General features: G+C 43.4%; 2 protein-coding genes across 2 annotated transcripts in view; one reads left to right on the forward strand and one right to left on the reverse strand.

Annotated features, from left to right (window-relative positions):
• Positions 1-7548: 7548 nt before the first annotated feature.
• On the reverse strand, positions 7549-14027 carry RPA3 (replication protein A3). Its single transcript, XM_019533785.1, has 4 exons — positions 13814-14027; positions 13533-13607; positions 11398-11506; positions 7549-8808 (listed from the first exon to the last, which is right to left on the reverse strand). Exons 1-4 carry the CDS (start codon positions 13910-13912, stop codon positions 8729-8731), a joined length of 363 nt encoding a protein of 120 aa, XP_019389330.1. The 5' UTR covers positions 13913-14027; the 3' UTR covers positions 7549-8728.
• A 36-nt stretch (positions 14028-14063) lies between these two features.
• The window catches only part of UMAD1 (UBAP1-MVB12-associated (UMA) domain containing 1), a 140227-nt gene continuing 133990 nt past the window's right edge, over positions 14064-20300 (forward strand). Inside the window, exon 1 of the mRNA XM_019533771.1 lies at positions 14064-14146. The gene's annotated coding sequence lies outside the window, so the exon portion shown is untranslated. The remainder of the gene's footprint in view (positions 14147-20300) is intronic.

The raw sequence follows: 20300 nt of genomic DNA on the forward strand, positions 1-20300 counted from the left end.
GTGCCAGGGGCTGGGCTATGACGCTCGCCAGCTCCTTGAGAAAAGAAATTGGTGTTTGAAAATAGGATATACGGGAGAATACAACTGGTTATAAGTGTTGTACTGTGTTTGGTACCAAGACTGAAGGTAAAAACCTATTACCCTGTAAATTTTGTATATGATACATCATATACCTTGTTTTCATTTGGAACCTATTAATATCATGTACTTAATACAGTTACTCTAAAATGCTTGCCTAATTGATAGTCTTATTTTTAAACTAAAATTAAAAAGGTACAAACACTGGTACAAAGCCTTTCTTACAAGGGTAAGTTAAGGTCTTCCTTATTATCAGCTAATACTTCCTTCTGTTGGTCCAGTTATATTTTTCACCATTTCTATTACTTATCGACAGAACTTTTCCAGTTGAAATATGCTCTATTAATAAATATAAAAAAGTGCTTGTAAAATACCATGTAACGTACTATTTTTCTTATATAGAATCAGTGATATCATGTTTACATTTCATTTTACAAGAATTTTAAAATGACAGGGATGTATTTTTATTCCACAACTACTGATCTTCAATATCATCTACATCTGGGGTAAACATGTACTCATTTGAATGCGTTTTAGTCACTCCCATGCATTTTGTTTCAAATTCCAGTACTTCTCAGAAACTAGATTACCTTTTTTGGTCCTCTGCATAATTCCTAAGAATGTAGATCCCTACTAGTAGTAGATCCAGTAAAATTATGAGTTTTGGCTTGCGGATTTGATTCTGAAGCTTGCAGATGGATAATGTGTATCCTTTTTTAAAATACGTTTAATAGAGCACAAGAAGCATGACGACTTTAACATTCAGATCACGTTACTATTGTTTCTTCTGTGCTGGTTTTAAAATAAGAGTTGTAGTTTAGTCTATTGATTTGTTCCTTTAGCCTGAATTACTACTTCAGTCTCTTACTTAATTGTCCTTCAGTATTCTGTTGATATCACAGAAGAACACCCTACCATAACATTTATGTGCAACTTCCAATTAAATTGGTTCCAAATAGGCTGTTTGATCTAGTGAATTCTTCTACGCCATTTGTTTCTCTGTAAATATTTATCCTTTGTTTACTCGTCAGATTCACCTTGAAATAGCAACAGCTAGGGGAGGAGTTCCAGAAGAACAATTGGTGGTACCAAATTCTGATGAGGGCAGACAAGGTTCTTTGCATAGATACGATATTTTTTATTATCAGGGATCCAGGTTTTGATGAGTATTTTTATCCATGGTTTGATTTAAAGCAGTGATGCTCAACCTTTCCACCTTGTGGGTGAGATGAGTGGGGCAGGGCCAGTCCATGGGCCGCTCCCTCTTGCCCCCACATGCCAGGATTGGTCTCTGGGTCCTTTCCCTTCCTGTCAGGATTGGTCCCCATGATCCCAGGACCACCCTTTCCCAATCCCAGCATGCTGGGGTTGGGTCCCAAAGGCTTAACACTTCCCTTTCTTGGGCCCCCACACTGGGTTTGGTCCCTGTGGTCTGACCCTTTGCACTGAGATCAGGTGCCCAATCCAGTATGCTGGGGCCACTGGCAGGATCTAGCCTGCAGGTCAAGGGTTGAGCACCCCTGGTTTAAAGCAGCCTTGCTGCTGCTGCACACTATAACTGGATGGCCAGTCTCGCATGCTGGCCAGAGATTGTCACTCTCCTATAGCCAGGCATGAAGTAAAATAGAACAACATTGCTTTTTTAGCAAGTTGTTTTGGTGCCAACACATGAAGCTTCAACATCATCTTCCTGAAGTTGGAAAATGTGCTGTCTAGAGGCACAGGTTTCAAAGTTGTGGATAGCATGCTATTTTCTGCAACATTGTAAGTGGTGCATTTCCAAGTTCACAATAATAGCTTCTTAAAGTGCTTTAAATCAGCCAATCACAGAAACAAAAATGGATCCCTGATCCTTCCAAATAAGGCTGAACATACTTTACTTATGTAAGTCATCCTACTGATTTTGCATGAATGAATTTAAGCATGTAAGTTTTGGCAAAATTTTAAGTCTGTTTGCTGGACTTGACAGACAATTGAGGCTACAATATACATGTACAATAAACAGCAGTGTAGTAATCTATTTCATGTAACTCTTATTTAAAATTGTGTTAATAGAACCAGGATATTTTGTAGAGTTAGGTTCCTACCTCTCTCCACCTAGAAGGATACGGGTTTGTGTAGTACCTGGGGATATACACAGCTACAGCAAACAGTTATATTTCAGATAATCCAGTTGTTTGCTGTGGCTTTTATTTCAAAGTGTGCCATTTCTGTGGCAATTGTGTAGAGTCCACTGATGAGCTCCACCAGTGCTCTTTGCAGTAAAAGCAGTGCTCCTCACAGTAAGATCTGAAGGTAAGTAGCTTAGTGGCTTGTCTGAATTTAGCAGCTCTGCAAATTAAGTGTGAACAGCCCGGGATACAAATGATCTGGGATGCATTAAACAACGTACCTACACTCCACAATTTCTTTCCTTGCCAATGTGCTGTTAGTCTTGGGATCAAATGAAAAACAAAAAACAGGTGAAAAGTGCGACTTAGATGGAATTTCAGTGTCTAAATCCAAAATGTTTGATTCACAAAAACTGTACCTATAGTTCTTAAGTAACTTTATTGGCAAAATCTTGAGTAGCTTATGTTGTAACATACATAGAATCATAGAAAATTAGAGTTGGAAGGGACCTCCCTTAGGGGTCATCTAGTCCAACCCCCTGCTTAAAGCAGGACCACCCCCAACTAGGTCATCCCATCCAAGGCTTTAGGTAGCTGGGTCTTAAAAACCTCCAAACCTGGAGCTTCCACCACCTCTCTGGGTAACCTGTTCCAGTGTTTTATCACCCTCCTCATGAGAGAGATCTTCCTAATAACTCACCGAAACTTCCCCTGCTACAACTTGCTCCTTGTTCTATTATCTGCCATCACTGAGAACAGTCTAGCTCCAATCCTCTTTAGAACCACCATTCAGAAAGTCCCCCCTCAGTCTTCTTGTCTCCAGACTAAATAAGCCCAGTTCCCTCAGCCTCTCCTCTTCATTCATGTTCCCCAGCCCCCTCACCATCTTCCTTGCCATCTGCTGGACTCTCCAATTTATTTACTTTCTTTCTGTCGGGGACCCAAAACTGGGCACACTATTCCAGATGTGGCCTCACCGTGCTGAATAGAGCAGAAGAATCACTCCCCTTGATCTGCTGGCAGTGTAGCCCAGTATGCTTTTAGCCTTCTTGGCAACAAGGTCACACTTGGCTCATATTCAGTTTTTCATCCACTGTAACCCCCAGGTCCTTTTCTGCTGGGATTGTTTTGTCCTAAGTCCTGGACTTTGCACTTGTCCTTATTGAAACTCATGAGATGTCTTTTGGCCCAATCCTTCAGTTTGTCAAGGTCTCTCTGAATCCTAGCCCTACCCTGCAACATATCTACTTCCCCCAGCTTGGTGTCATCCACAAACTTGCTAAGGGTGCACTCCATCCCACCTTCCAGATCATTGATGAAGCTATTGAACAAAACTGGCCCCTGGACTGACCCCTGGAGCACTCCATATGACACTGGCTGCCAGCTAGACATTAAGCCATAGATTACTACCTGTTGTGTCTGGCAATCCAGTCAGCTTTCTATCCACCGTATAGTCCATTCATCCAACTCATACTTTCTTAGCTTGTTTGCAAACATTGTGGGGGACTATAACAAAAGCCTTGGTAAACTCAAGGTACTTAGAAATGGATTACTTGAGGACCTACTCCATGATTTTTCAAGGGACAGTGGTAAGGCTGACTGGTCTGTAGTTTCCTGGATCCTTCTCTTTCCCTTTCTTAAAGATGAACACTCATTTGCCCATTTCCTACTGTCCAGGACCTCTCCTAATCACCATGAGTTTCAAAAATGATGGCCAGCAGCTCTACAAGCATGTCAGCCAACTCCCTCAACACCTTCAGGTGCATCCCATCCAGCCCCATGGACTTGTACATGTCCAGCTTTTCTAAATAGTCCCTAACCTGTTCTTTTGCCACTTGACTGTTCACCTCTTCCTCAAACTGTGCTGACCTTGCCTGTGAAGATTGAGGTGAAAAAGGCATTGAGTACTTCAGCCTTTTCTGCATCCTCTATCACTAGGTTGCTTCCCCCATTCAGTAAGGAACCCACACTTTCCCTGATCTTCCTCTTGTTGCTGACATACTTGTAGAAACCCTTCACATCCTTTGCTAGCTGCAATTCCAATTGGGCTTTGGCCTTCCTGATTTCATGCCTGCATACCTAAGCAATATTCTTATATTCTTCCCTAGTAGTTTGTCAAAATTCCCACTTCATGTAAGCTTTTTGTTTTTTCACTAAAAGGAGAACTCACTGGAGAGTTTCCATATCCAGAGGCACTGCCATCTTGGCTGAGTTGAGCACCCCTGTGCATATCTTCTACCTAATTTAATTTGGGGGAAGATGATTATGATTTTCACTAGGAGGACAAAATCCTTGTTTGTTAGTGCAAAATCTCAACTCAGCCTTACCTGTAAACCCAGACTGGTACCTTCATTATAAATGTATGTAATTGAAAGTGATATTTTTACTAAATCTATCTTAAACTTTTGAATTGTGTTTCAATGATCTTACCTCAAGCAATAAACTAGGAAAATAAAAGTAGAATAGGCAACACCAGGCAAAAACTACACAATGGTTAAATTGCAAGAAATGTATTAAATTTTTTCTTCAAAGAAACTTAAAATTCTCTAGATATACATCAGACCTGCCTGCAGCATCCAATCAGAAACTGAATCCGGTGACATCTAAGTGACGCATGACAGGCAGTTTATTAATCATTCATACCCCTTTCTCGTACCCAATGTTAGAGGTTGCAGTCGATCATACTGAAGACCTTGATATCATTGCTAAAACTGATTCTGCCAGAGTAAGTGTGAACCAGAACTAGTGATTAGCATTTTAAGAAAGGTATTGACATGTCCTTCAAAACAAAATAAACAAAAAAAACCAAACCAACCCCTCTAACAGGTACTGCCTCTTCATGGCCTTGAAATTAAATAGGTATCTAAAACAAAAAAGTATGTTTGTAACAGCAGTTGTTTAGAGCAGAGGGCAAGGAAATAAGATTCATAAATATTTTAAAATTGGTAAAAATTGATTTATGTGCACTTAAGCAATCATTTTGGTTTCTGTAGTTGTTATAGGTAAGGGGCTACCAAATTCGAGACAACTGTGGCTTATTTTGCAGGCAGACCTCAGGACTGAAAGCCACTTTTCCGGGTGGAGCATAGCAGGCCCCCTCCATGCTTCTGACTGGCCAAGGGCCTCAGTGTCCTGGCCCCTCACTGCTAATTGGCTGTGAGGACTATCTGGTTAGCGGTAGTCATCTTGCTGTGCCTGCAGGCCTCCCACCTTCCTTTCCTCCCCAGCAGGCTGTGTGGCCAGGTTGCAAGAGCCACAAGGACTGCTGGCTCCCCAGAGTCACTTTTATTTTCAGTGATTTTTTTTTTTCTTTTTGAGTAGGTCCATTGTTAAAGGTGCACATACAGGAATGTGGCTATAGCAAAGGCCCCCAAAACTGTTTTTGCATGACCTTGCCAGATGCTTCAACTGATACGTTTAGCAAAAGGTGCAATGTAATTAACAGGCCAAGATAAACAAGCACTGGAATTTGACATGTATATTAAACAAAACATCTAGAACAAGACAGCCTGCAAGAAAGCCCTGAAATAAATATCCCAAACAGCACACTGTAGGTTTAGCAGGAATACATCAGCGGTAGGGACTAATGTAACTAGGTGTATCAAATATAGTTTGTGCTATAATTGGTTTAAGTTTCTTAGGTAAGTTGTAAAAACAAATAGCTTTGTTAGAAAAGATAATAAAATGAAAAGAAAATCGGGTGATGAAAACTCCTCTTTTGTGTCACAATGACACAAGTTTTGCTTAATGGACACTTTCTAGGAGCCTGAAAAAACTGGTTCAAACTTGTTTCCCAGGTCCCAGGAAACCAAAAATAAGTTGATTTTCCTCTCTTTGGCATAAATATGGGGTATGAACTGGAGGGGAAATTGGGGATTGATTGTTTTTGTTTCAGTGTGGCTTGTTAGATTTGCTCTATAGAAGCAGGGATGTACAGTTGCTGCCATTTAGATAACTTGCCTAATTTGCAGTGGAAGTTTGTGGCACAGCAGTGCCTTTAAACCTGCTCTTTTTGCTATGTCCCCTCTGGTTGCTGACTGTCTAAGAGGCAAAAACCACAGCATTAATTACACTTTGACCACTGGAGGGGGGGAGGGCAGCGCAGAGCAGGGAGGGGAACGCACTGTGAGAAGAGCACAAGTAAAGGCATTGGCCAACTTCTGCTGCAATTTAAGAAGGTCCCTAAAGATAAATATAGTGAAGCAGCCAAAAAAAAAAATATTCAGGGCAAAGGCTTCTTACAAAAGTCTGGAAAGAATTTTAATTCTCTCCCTTAACCTGTAGTGGTGAGAGAGTTTATGAGTCATCAAGCCTATTTTATATCTTCTCAGACATTAACAAAGGTACAGATTAATTCATTGCAATGACAGTTTCTGAAAATCAAACCTCCCTCTACCAAAAGCTAGGTTAAGACTAATGATTTTATGAAGAACAAAGGACAAGTGAGAGATGAGGTATGTCTAACCTAGGTTTGATTCAAAATGAGCAATTTAATGATCCAAGGTTGTATCATTACCAAAACCCTGAAACATTCAGTCCTCTTCAAAAAGGAGCGATTGCTAGATTAGTGTCCTGTTTTAATCCCTGCCATTGTTTGCTAGTAACTGGAGGGGAAAAAAAAATTGTAAGTCAGCCAACAAAGCATTTTATTACAAAGTTCACTTGCAGCCCTAGTACACATTACACTTAAGACACAATTAACTAGTTAATCGTGTCTTAAGTAGTTACCCGGCCACATGTTAATGGTATGCTAAAACAAGTAATAAGCCACAATTATTACACAAATTATGTGTGATTTTGTGACTGGTTCCTATCACACCATTAACTGAATATGTGGCTAGACTGGGGCTCCCAGCTATGGGAGTGCATTATGTACTCCTGTAGCTGGGAGCCTCATCAGCTGATCTGGGCTCTTTCTTGAATGGTTTGCCACTGTGGCTGGGAGCCCATGTCAGCTGATGGCTCCCAGCCTCAGGAGTGTATGGTGTACCTCTGTGGCTGGAAGCCTGGATCAGCTGACAGGGCTTCCAGCGACAGGAGTTTGCTACTTCCTGGTACCAGTAATATGGCAGGATGGGATCTGATGTTTGATTCCACAATTATGCCTCCTGCTATGTATATGTGTCATGGCAGAAAGTGATTGCAGGGATTAAATATCCAATCCAAGCGTGCCTTCAACTGCACATCTGCCAGGGCCCTTAGACATGTATATTAACTGCAGCGTGTATGTTTCCTACCATTGTTTAAATAGTAAGTAACAAAACCTAAATCAAGTAACATTCAGGTCAGAATGATTAGTAAGATTTGTATTTTGTTTTGTGAAAAGGAAATGGAGCAGGAATGTGCCAAGTATTTTTATACTAGAAAGGAGCTGTTATTTACCTGGAGGGAAGATATTGCAAATGCTTTAAATACAGCTTTTTGGAGTGACAAGTAACAATAACAACTGGCATTCTAGACAGTATTAAAAATACAATTTGTGAAAGACGATGAGAGTACATTGAACATCAACAGTGACAACATTTAATTTAAATCTGGTACCCATGTATAAATTAACAGAATGCAGTCAGATTTTCCTTTTGTGAATTTGTTCCTGAAATGTCCTGACTTAGGACGTTTAAAAGAATCCTGAAAATTTAGAGAGCACTGGGAGGGAAGCTTGGATTTCTATTGTGTACTACTCTTGGAACCATTTCTAGCAATTAAATTAGTTCAGTCTCATGTCTATTCAATCTTTTGTGCCTTTACTTAAATAGTCAACAAAACACAGGTTGTGTTTTTTTGTCATGGCCATACAAGACTGCTTAAAAATACCAAAAAGTATAAAAGAAATTTTCAACTGTGTTTAACATCAATGTGAGAGTTTGGGCATCTTGTGCCGTGGTTGGAATTAAAATTACTCACATCAGGTAGTGGTAGAACTCTGAACATGATTTATTAACAAAAACAACTCTCCAAGAAAAGATTTATCAATTTTAAACACAATCATAACACTTAGTTCAAATGTAGCCTGACACTTAATTGGAAAAGTAACTGGTTTCCAAGACAGAAGATCAAATTTTACTGCCAGGTAGTTCAAAAGTTCATATTCAGGCACAGTGCTAGTTTTAAACAATACTTTTATACCCCTCTCACACAATGGCATAATTTTCATAAACTTTCTGATAACTAAATATCTAACAATGGGAAATGCTGGATAAGAAGACGGGCAGGGGACAAGCGTATAGAAACTTTTTTTTTAACCAAAAACTAAATTAACTCACTACAGCATTTCTCTGGATACGATCTTAATAAAGTATATATAAAATTCGGTAAAAAACTGCTTTCAACAAAACTACACAAGACTGGATTTAGGATAGATCAGAAAAAGGCAAGTATGACACCGAAAGTCTGTATGTTGATGTCAGACAGTCCAATCAGACAAACATTTTAGCAGGCATCTCTTAAGCATCTCAGCTGCAAAAAAGTTAAGCCTTTTTCCTAAAATGGCAAGGTTAACCCACTGTCATCCATTCTGAAGTTGTACCAGAAAGAGTTGATCATTCTTTTATAATACCAAATGGGAAATATTCAGGAAATTCCTGGATTATTTTTAGTGCTTCATTGTACATCTCAAGATCTGAAAGGCAGAGGAAGGGAAATGTTAGTTCAGACACTAATCAAATTCCCCATTATCACCATGTAACAAATATTTATATGGTGTCCACTTTTACCCCAGTATTTGAGAATACTGCCCCTCCCCCCACATATTTTAGCTAAGTGTCACCATATTTAGGCCTTTCCTGCTGCAGTTTCCTTTGATAGCCGAGAAAAATATCACAGAGGTAGAGATGCACATTAGTAGTTACATCATGGGGAGACAACAGGTAATTATATTACAGTTATGCTAGTAATCAATATCTTATAAAAGTATTCTGTCCCTTGCTAACCCTCATAATTATGCTTTATAAAAATGGGTGCTATTGCTTTTTCTCTCACCTTCGTCTACAATAGTAATGTTCAACCAGAGTCTGCCAGTTTCTTTTAAAGGTCAATATTAGCATGGTCAGATCCACAAACACACGCACATGATCCATAGGAATTCAAAGAGGAATCCCTACTTGGGGGAATGAGGGATCTCCCTCATCCCTCGCTGCATGTGCCCAGTGGCACGTTTAAAACCAGTGCACTGGAAGAATGAGTATAGCCAGAGGAGGACAAGGAGCAAGGGCTCTTCTCCTGCAGTAGGAATGGGGAGGGTTCTCCCAATGGGAGAATACCCAGCCCCTCCCCAAGTCCCACCAGTCTCCTGCTGCTGGAACCTTCCCTGGACTGTCTGTAGCAGCTGCCAATTGTCAAGTAACAGCCTGCCCCTCCCCAGGAAGGGGAGAGAGCAGGCTGTCAATTAATGGGCTCCCCTGAGAGGGGTGGTGGCCCAGGAAGCACCCCCCTAGTGCCCATGACTAAAGAGTTGGTCTTTAGCTCACCAGCCAAAGAGCTGGAACACATGTACACTCTCAAAATAAGCTTTTGGGCTATTTTTGAAAAATTCTTACCATAGAAATAAACACCTGTCTGTGGCCTATGTCATTCACAGATTCTGCTACCTCACTAGTCGTTACTGACTCCGAGATGAACATGGGCCGACAATGCAAGTCACGGCAGGGCTAACTGGACCTTCTCATGCATCCACAGGTGCATCTCAAGTAGAGCCAGGGAGGTGATCCTCCCCCTCTATGCGACGCTGGTCAGGCCACAGCTGGAGTACTGTGTCCAGTTCTGTGCTCCCCACTTCAGGAGGAATGTGGACAGCATTGAGAGGGTCCAGAGGAGGGCCACCCGCATGATCCAGGGACAACAGGGCAGACCCTACAGTGAGAGACTGCGGGACCTGAACCTGTTCAGCCTTCACAAGAGAAGGTTGAGGGGGGACCTGGTGACTGTCTATAAACTCACTAGGGGGGACCAGAAGGGTTTGGGGAAGACACTCTTTCCCCTAGCACCCCCTGGCATCACAAGGAATAATGGACACAAATTATTGGACAGTAGGTTTAGATTAGATATCTGCAAGAACTACCTCACAGGATGACTAGGAGCTGGAACCAACTTTCAAGGGAAGTGGTGCTGGCTCCTACCCTGGTGATCTTTAAGAAGAGGCTTGATGCCTACCTGGCTGGACTCATTTGAGTCCAGTTTTTCCCCCGCCCAGGCAGGGGGTCAGACTTGAAGATCTACAAGGTCCCTTCCGACCCTACTTCTATGATTCTATGACTATTCAGCCCTTTCTTCAAATCAGAAATTTACTTACTGCCCCAAGCCAAATATCAAATAAAGACACACCAGTATTAGTCATTTTCCAAGGTGAAAGGAATGGTCCAATAAACAACCATTTATTTCTGCCCTCTCAAGTTCCCAATCACATTAGTTTTGCCTCTTATTTTTGATTGGTTTTGCACAAGAAGAGACTACTAGAAGCTTAAAAACAAACAAAAGGGAAAAAAAGGAACAAGCTCCTGGTTTCTCCTTCAGAAAACATTTTGTAGACATAAAAAGTAATTCTAACAAACTATAGAGGACTTTCCTTTACAGGAGCTGTGGTGATTTGCACTCAAGTCAGGAGTACCTAAGTCTCTTAAAACTTAAGAGCTAAACCACTTGCTGTCCATTGTAGGGAAGCCAGACAAAAGGACAATAACCAAATCCACTGAACTAGGGAATGGAGAAACAGAGATTTCTATGTGCAGAATAGTACACTGCTTGGGTACCAGTAATGGGAGTGGTACAGTAACCTGTGTAAGAATATATTTGACTGAATACAATCTTGCACCCCTCTCTCTCTAATAATACTAATAATAATATGCAGTTTGTCTGTTTCCTTTTTCTGTTCAGGACTAAAGAAATTATGCATAATTCAAGGTTACATGATAGCCCCATACTTGTTCTAGGACTTCAGGATTTTCCTTTTTAAACAGTTTTTAGATTCATTTTGACTAGCTCTAAATCAATCCTTGCTGTTCATTTTGGTGCATTTCCCATGAGGATATTGCATATAGTTGCATTATGATCACTAACTCAAGAACAACTCTATAGGAGACAGATTTCTGGAAACAGCTACTCTATCCTTTTTCCGGCAGGGGTATATTCATAAAGCAGATCTTTCCTCTGCTCTTCTTTATAAATAATTTTTAGACTGTAAAACAACATTCAATCTTAAGACATCTTTACTTACCAAAAGGGCTTTTATCTTCTCTGAACTGGACATATGACATACACATGATAGTTGCCTGATTTGTTACTTTTCCCACCACTTCAATGACTCCAGAGATTTCTTCATCTAACTGGTGAACGTACAGAAAACACATTACTGTCACAGTTGTCTTCTTATTTTGTACTCAACTAGTTACATACCCAGTATCAGTTTGGAACTTGAGAAAATAGAATGCTTGATTTATTGCAACTGCTTGTTTGCTCCACTTCATGAAAACAAAATACTGCTGAAAAATAAGTCTAAAAATCAAACACAATTTTACAAGATCAGTAGTTTTCTAACTGGCTTTAGTATCGTCCTGAAAATAAACATAAGATGATGCATCTTAAAAGAAGCATCACATTACTGTATTTAACCCCTTACTCAAGCAGTGGGCAGGCACAAAGAGCAGCAGTGACCAGAAGCATGGATGGGTTGTCCAAACTCTGTTAAAGGTTGGTTAATGCTCTCTGTAAGCTGGTACAGAGGCAGAAAAATACTGTGTATCCTAGAGGTGTATTATGAGGGTTGTTCCTATACTTGTGAGGGTTGAAACTGCAATTGAGTGCACAGGCTATGAGAAGTCTTTTAGTCAAGGATTTTCACTAATAGCTTTTTGCAGGAGTACAAATAGAGGAATGTATAAAATATGCCAATCAGAAAAATCCCTCTATTAAATGAAACTTATCACAGAAAACATGAAAGAGCGGACATGAAAGAGAGACAGAACTTGTTAGTGCCCAAATGGACAGCTGATGAAGGGAAGAGGAGTTGGAAATTTAACTGCAGCACCTAATATTCATGAGGCGAAAGATGCAAGTCGTAAGTGTTTAAATATGATTCTGTTTTTTTATTTAGAGAACTATTTTTAGTCTAACTGGCTAGGACAGTTACTGGAAGTATGGAAAGTGTTCTAAGCAGGGATCTGGTGAGAATTCAAACAGTTTGGTACAGATGCTGCAGAAAAGATGCCAGTAAGGAAATACATTTTAAATGCCCAAAGTATAACAAGCAAAGGAAAGAAAAGGGAAAGATTATACCAATAAAGCGCCTTCTTGCTGAAAGAATTAAGCTTTTTTCCAGCCAAAATTTATCCTGCTTCCAGCAGGCAGATTGGCAAACAGCATCATAGAAAACTGGGGTTGGACAGGACCTCAGGAGGTCACCTAGTCCAACCCCCTGCTCAGAGCAGGACCATCCTTAACTAGATAAACCCAGCCAAAGCTTTGTCTAGCCAGGTCTTAAAACATCTAAGGATGGAGATTTAACAGTCTCTCTGGGTAACCTGTTGCAGTGCTTTAGTATTCTCCTAGTGAGGTTTTTCTTAATATCTAACCTAAACTTCCCTTGATGCAACCTGAGACCATTGTTTCTTGTTCTGTCATCTGCCACCACTGAGAAGTCTAGCCCAGGGGTTTCCAAACTTTGAATGTGGGGCTGGATATGAACTTTTTATCACCCAGTGGGCCAGCCAAAGGACTCCCCCCTGATTAGGAAGCTGTTGAGAGGCTGGGGGGGGACAAGGGATGGGAATGAAAGTAAACAGTGTTTACTTTCATTTCCTGTTGCCGCACCTCAGGCCTCAGAAAACGGCTTGGCGGGCCACATGTTGAACAAGCCTGGTCTAGCCGCATCCTCTTTGTGACCTCCACCCAGGAAGTTGAAGGCTACTACTAAGCCTCCCTTGGGTGTCTCTTCTCCAAATTAAATGAGCCCAGTTCCCTCAGCCTCTCCCCAGAAGTCATGTCCCCAACCCTGACCATTTTCACTGCCTTCTGTTGGACTCTTCCCCAATTTGCCCACATCCTTTCTGCAGTGGGGGCCCCAAAACTGAACACAGTGACCCCACCAGTGCTGAACAGAGGGCAAGAATCACTTCCCTTGACCTGCTGGCAACACTCCTACTGATGCAGCCCAGTATGCCATTCACCTTCTCGGCAGCAAGGGCACACTGATGGCTCATATTCCACTTCTTGTCCACTGAAACACCCAGGTCCTTTTCTGCAGAATTGCTGCCCAGCCCATAGGAGGCACCAAGGAGGAAACCCTGGTGCAGGTAACCCCAGGAGGTCTGGCAGCCAGTCCTGCTGCAGGGTCGGTCGTTTGCAGGTACTTACAGGCTCGCTGAGCTCCACGGTGGTGCTCTTGCCTTCACCGTCGGAGAGGACAAACATTTTCCCGCTCGGGTGAATCTGAGGAAGACGGAGGAAGTGACGTCAAAACGGAGTGTGAAGGAGCGACGTCACTCCTTCCTAAACCAGGGCTTCCCCGTGTGCTGCCGGCGCAACCCCCCCACTCCCCTCCCAGCCTGGCTCCAGCGGGGAGGGGGAGGGGCGAGGCCTAGGTCTAACGAGCGGCGCATGCGCGACCCCCGCCAGGTCCCGGGCAGTGACGGTACCTTCTGCACGCGGCCCACGAAGCAGACGGGCTGGCCCACGTGCTGCGCGAGCTGGCTGGTAGCGATGCGCGGTCGCGGGCCCTCGTGCACATCCTCCATGTTGAGCGTCTTCCCGCGCCCCGCCGCTGCCGCCTGGTTACCCCGGCAACGCGGAAGCACGCCGGGGAGGGGTGGGGCCGGTGCTCCGAACGCCAATCAGGCTGCACGGGCAAAAAAAAAGTCCCAGCCCCAGGGTGCGGTGACGTAGGTAGCGGCTCCCAGGTGGCGCGCGGGGATTTTACGTCACGGCGACGCGCCGGCGCGATCCGGAAGCGGAGGTGGCGGCGGGAGGTGGTGAGTGCCAGCGCGCGCGCGTGGCTCCGCCCGGCTCAAGTATTGGCCCCCCCACGTCTCGCGTACGTTGCTGTGGCGGGGACCCGGCCCCGTTATTGCCCCGCCTAAGGCTGGCCCGGCCTGCACCCGCCTCGTCCCCGGGCCGGGCCTTGACGCTGCCTCGGCTTTCTTAGGCGCGGGGCTCGCTTCGTCAGATGCGTCCTCGTGTCGTTGTCTTTGCTTTGCTCGGCGTAGTGACTCCGGCTTCATTCCATCAGCTCTTGCCCTGCCTGCCGGTGGGCCCCTCCGATCTCCTTAGTGCCGGCGAGCACACTACTCCCCACCCGCCCTTTGGGCGCTTTGCTCCTGAGGGACCCATCCCTCTGTAATTTTGCTGTAGTCAGAAACCCAGTGAAAAGGAAGAGCCGGCAACTTCTGGGGCTGCCTGAAGTCTGTTGAGAGCTGGCCTTGAGTCTAAAAAAGATTACGAGCCGCTGTGTTGTAATCTGTCTGATTTACTGCGGATAACATTGCCTTGCTGTACCCACATGCAGTAATAATGAGGGCTCTGCGTGCAAGATGCATGAAGTGCTGGCCCTTGTTTGTCTGTCCAGAATACTTGCCCCTCCTCCCTTTGACAGCCAGGCATCTTTTATGTGTTAAATAATTTTATCTTCACAGTCATATTGTCCTTGTGAAGCAGGTAGAGAATTAATTAGCCACCGGTGTTTTAGACTGACTTGCCAGAATCAACCTGAGGCAGAGCTGGAGACTGAACAGGGGTCTTCCAGAATGTATAGTTCAGTGCCTAATTATAAAGCCACCTTTCCTCTGCATTGCTGCTTCATGTCTTGGAGCAGGGGTTGACAGTGTTTGTGGGCAGAGTGCCCAAAACACCTGCAAATTCAACTTGTATGATATTGGCATGCCAGGGGCAGATGGTGGGGGAGCCATGAGGGGCCCAATCCTTGCTGTTGCTGTGTGGCCCCAGCCCCTTCCCTGTCATCCACCCAGAGGTACGTGTGCCAAGCGAAACACCTTCGAGTGCCACATTTTGGCACCTGTGCCATGGGTTGCCTACCCCTGTTTCAGAGTTTGCCCACACCTTACTTATGGTCCCATTATCTTCTCCCTTTCTCATATCCATTCTTATGCTCCCACTCAATACAGGGACAGTGTCTGTCTTTGCATTCCGAAGCTTCGTTCTGTTTTAAATCGTTAAACATAATGGTAATACCAACCAGTTGGAGAGGAGGGTAAGGCACCAAGCCATTGTGTATTTAGTCATTTTAATCCATCATATGTCAAGATAGAGCAGGTGGAAAAAATGCATCAGAACAGTTCTTTATGAAAGTGCAGCTATAGCGCATTAAACTAGTGGAGACCAAACTGTAGACTGAATTCCAACCCTTGAGGGCAGTGTGTTTGGTTGAAATGCATTCTTCTTGCTCCAGATTGGGGCTTGATGCTTGAAAGAGTTCCTTCTCTTCCTTTCACAAAAAAAAAAAAAAACCATAATGGAATTTTTACGGTCTGTTTGCACACCACTATCATACAAGCTTCTGACTTTGCCGTTATTGAAGTCTGTTCCTCCATTGTTCTACCTCAGGACTGTTCAGTGTCTGGCAGCTGGGGGCTGCACACCACTTGGGCTGTTAAGTACCAGTCCCATCTTATTTCCCCCCCGCCCCCACCTGCACAGTGCAGGCAACACCTCCCACCTGCTGTGCATTCCACGCAGGTACCCCTTTGCAGCACAGCTTGGCTCCCCCATCTTGGCCAGGGATGAAGAGTTGCACACAATATGCACAGTTGGGAGTAGGGAGAGAACTGGGTAGCCCAGCCTCCCAGCTGAGTGTGCTGTGAAATCGGTACTCCCTTTCCCTGCCCCCACAATTATACTGCATATGCAGCCTGGCTGCCCCCCCCCCCATGTGTTCAATGTATGGACAACTGGCCCCACCTTAGTTGTGGGGGGCATGTGCCCCCCCCAGCAACCAGTCAGCAACTGGGGGGTCTGTCCCGCAGCCAATTCACTGACCAGAAAACAGCTGTGGCGCTTCATCTGGTGTTTCCGCTCCCAGCCAACACTCCGGGGTGGGGGGGCACTAGTGCTCCCACCTACCCCCCCCATAGCCTAAGCAGGGAGCGCAGCCTGTCAGGGGGTGCATCGGCATGCTCAGGGGCAGCACGTGCCCCTCCTACATGTCACCACTGGTTCAATGCCTGTTTCTCACGCTCTTGGAGGTACATAGAATCCACCTGCAGTGTGGGCAGCCTTGTTCCTTTGCTGCATTTACAGCATTCCAGTCCCTTACCTGTTGTTGTGGAAAGAGAAATTGGAGAAGGTGAAGTGAGATGGCTGGGGGGGATTGGAGATGGCTGGAGGGGAGCCCAGGGGCCTCATGCTAACCATTTTGGGGCTGCATGTTCTATCTCATTGCTAATTTTTAAAAATTACCTCTGTAATCTTATTTTTACATGCAGATATGCACAGACACATCCCCCCGCTCAACCTGGATGCAACAATTTCTCAGGTTTGCATCCAGAGAAATGAGAAGTTGTTGCCTCTGTAAAATACTACATAAATAGCTATGTTTAAACTTTCTGGGGATCTTCTTTTTTAATCTCTTCCTTACCTACTGCTTTGTCTTCATTTTGCACAAGTGTCTTGTCTAGCATAGATTTCTAAGAGCTAAAGTCCATTTTATGGTGTTTCTCGGGAATGCAAACTTCTTGTGGTAGGACTAATAACAAATGAAGCCTGTGGTCCGAGCATGCTTTGTTTTGTTTAGGTAGTAGCCGATACTGCATGCCTCACAGCGATAAACACTATAATATAGTGAAACAGTTGTACAGGGCTGTCTGATTTGGAAGGAGGACATTTACTTTATGTTCAGTTTATGCCCTAAGGCACAGTTTGCAACTTAAGGGTTGTAAACAACTTGCATGTTCCATATTTTCTTGTTGAATAGGAATCCCAGAGGGGTGCTAGTACGGGAAAGATTGAGAACTACTGTTTTGAACAATTTATTTATCTTAATGTAGGTTGTATATTTACACCTGTTACAAAATTATCCAATTTCCTTCTTTAAGATCAATTCAACTATCTGTTATCTCCTCCTGCAGTAAATTCCATGCTGCATGGAGAAATTAGGCCTGTGCAAATAGGGAAGTATTTGATTCAGATTTGGCCAATTTGAAGGACAGTGATTCATTTTGGAGATTTAGATCATTGTCTTGAATCGATTTGGCTGAATCAGCTTGGAAGGATTCAGCACTGATTTGAAGACATTCGGTGATTTGGCAGTAGACTATAATGGGGAATCACTGAAATGCCTATAAATTTGTCATTTTTTGGTAGATTTGGCTGAAAACAGTATGGATGGTAGCCCCTTATGAGGGCATGAAGCCTGCCAAGTTTCAAGGAGATAGGTGCATGGGTTTCTGGGAAACTGCACCTCAAACTGTTGAAAGCAAAATTCGCGTTACTTGTATGTGTTAAGGCAGATTCAGATGAAAACAGCAGGGCTGGTAGACTGTAACGGGGCCTTCCCAGTGCTGGTTAGATCTCTGCCTGCTCACCTGTTTCTGGGCCAGCCACCCACCCCTCTTTTGCTCAGGCAGAATCAGCTCACAAAAGGGACAAAAAGGCTGCAAACAGAGGCTTATATGCTGTTTCTACGTCCCTTCCCCAGAGCATTGTGATTGAACGGGGTCTTGGGGAAAGATCACAGTGACTACCCCCCCCCGGTACTCCCCATCCCTCTTCTCAGTTTCTGTTCTCCTGAAAGACTGCCTTCTGAATCTTGGAATCTTTTCCAGATTGATTCAGAGGCTTTTTTTGGTCTCCTGATTCAATTCGGATTTGGTGATTCAGTCTCCAAATCAGTCCAGATCTTCTCCGAACCAAATCAGCGACCAGAGCTTTGTACAACCCTAACAGAAATGTCTTTGTATTATATAGATTTGCAAAACTCTAGAACTGTTGGTTCAGACTCTTGGATGATACCTCTTAGTTGGTGTAATAAAAAGTTATACAAAAAATCTTTTTCCGCAAGCTTTGGGTGCACATGCCTTTCCTCAGGCTCAGGGAAAATGAAATATGGTAAGAAGTCCCGATAGGTACAAAATAATTATGTGTTTTTAATAAATGTATTTATGTCATCATGACTGTTCTTCCACTGTTACTAGATTTTCTCTCCTTTTTTTATTTTTTTGCTAGCATATGCTTTCACTGTCCCAGAACATAAAGATTTACCATCTTTTCATTTCATTTATAAGAAATAGGAAGTCTGTAAGAGCTTGGACAATAGCATCCTCGGTATGTATGTACCTGTCTTTTCCCCTGACATCTAGCTATATTGTGTAGCTACAGTTTATCCTAGGAAGTTTTAGAACATGCAGTACATGGCAGCTCACTTGAATTAACATTATATATTTCTTTATTAAAAAGAAACAAAACTTTATTTGTCAGGTTAAAAAGAAAAATGATATGTATTGTAGTTAGACACAGTTTGCTTAGTCAATACCAACTTTAAGTGTGACTAATGTAACTGCATAATTTTGCTGTCCTAGGCTTGCCAGAGTTAATGTCTTGCTTTATTACTCATAGTAATATGTTGACTTATGGATCTTGATCACTTGTCTTGATAGAGGGGGGATAATTTTAAATTAATGAAATGTATTTTTATTTTCTGTCTACGGTCTGTCTGAGCTAGTAGGAATTGCTAGCTTTTGGTCCTGTTGGTGTGTTTTGCTTGCTAGGGCTGTGCAAAGCTTTGGGTGCTGATTCAATTTGGAAGAGATTTGACCCGAATCAGGAGACCAGTAAAAAGGTCCAGATCTATTCTAAGCTCTCTGAATTGATTCAGAAAAGATTTGGAGAGCTTTGGAGACTTGAGCAGTCCCCACTCACAGCCGCAGAGAGTTGGATCCAGACTCCATGCTGGTAAGTAACAGGTGGGGGGGGGGGGGGAGGAATCATGGGGAGACCCCCTCCAGGCCCCATCCCCTGCCTGCTCCCCCCCCAACCTTTGCCCACTCTCCCAGCCTCATCAATGGCTGCCACACACGGCCCCAGTTCCCAGCTCTTAAAAAAACAAACAAAAAAAGCCCTGTGCTCACTGGCTGCTGGGGGCTCATAGCAGAACCCCCCACGCAGTGGGGGGCAGCAGGAATTGCCCCTCACCTGGCAGGAGCTGGTGAGTGCAGGGCTTTTTTTTAAAGAGCTGGGATGCTGGAGCATGGCAGGACAGTCATTGACATGGCTGGAAGAGCAGGCAGGGATGGGACCTGTTTAATTTGGAGATTCAACCCATTCAGTGGTGGCCAAATCTCCAAATCAGATTCAGCTGAGTCAGTTTGGGACAGTGATTTGAATCACTGTGAATAGTACTAAAATATTCTTTGGAAAACGTGCAGTGTTTTTATTACATGCTTATATCTGAAGTGGTAGGAAAGGGGTTAATTTGAAGTTTCAATAGTCAGGCCTCTGAAAAGAAGGGAATCTTCTGGAATTTGTTATTTACTGTGTCTGTTTATTGTGTGCATGTTGTAAAATCAAGAGGCTTTACCTTCATGAACCATTTCCAGTGTCAGAATTTGTTTGGAAATTAAGCTGACTCCATCTGGAAGGGACTGTAATGAGCCTTTGCTTCAGGCAAGTGTCAGTGTCCTGTAATACCTGATGCTGTCTTTTTCATGAGGTCTGAGGTCTGGATAGTTTTACCACACCTTCAGAAGTACAAAGAACAGGATATTATTCTGACATGTTTTTACTAATGACACAAACTATGCTTAAGCTAGTTGTTAAACTTACTCGAGTAAGTTGACTTTTATCAGGGAAAAGACTGAATTATAGCATTTATAGTGAATCTGTTTTTATAGATTTTGATAGCTTCATTTAATGGCATTTAGCAGCAGACTTGTGGTAGGTGTTTTTAGCTGCTTTGGGCTAACTGACCAGATCAGAAGAAACCTGTGGTTAAAGGGTTTTCAGCTCTCCCCAGTCTGAAGTTAAAACACCACACAAACTGGGCGGTCTAAGATGAGTCGGCACCCCTGCCCCATATCCCCTGGTTTTCATAATGCTATACATCAGTGAAAAGCTAGGTTTGATTCTGCAAACACTTAGGTGCAATATTTTATGTTTAAGCATGTAAATAATCTACTT

Source organism: Crocodylus porosus, unplaced genomic scaffold (assembly GCF_001723895.1).
Source record: "Crocodylus porosus isolate Cpor-Errol unplaced genomic scaffold, CroPor_comp1, whole genome shotgun sequence".
Classification (NCBI taxonomy): domain Eukaryota; kingdom Metazoa; phylum Chordata; order Crocodylia; family Crocodylidae; genus Crocodylus; species Crocodylus porosus.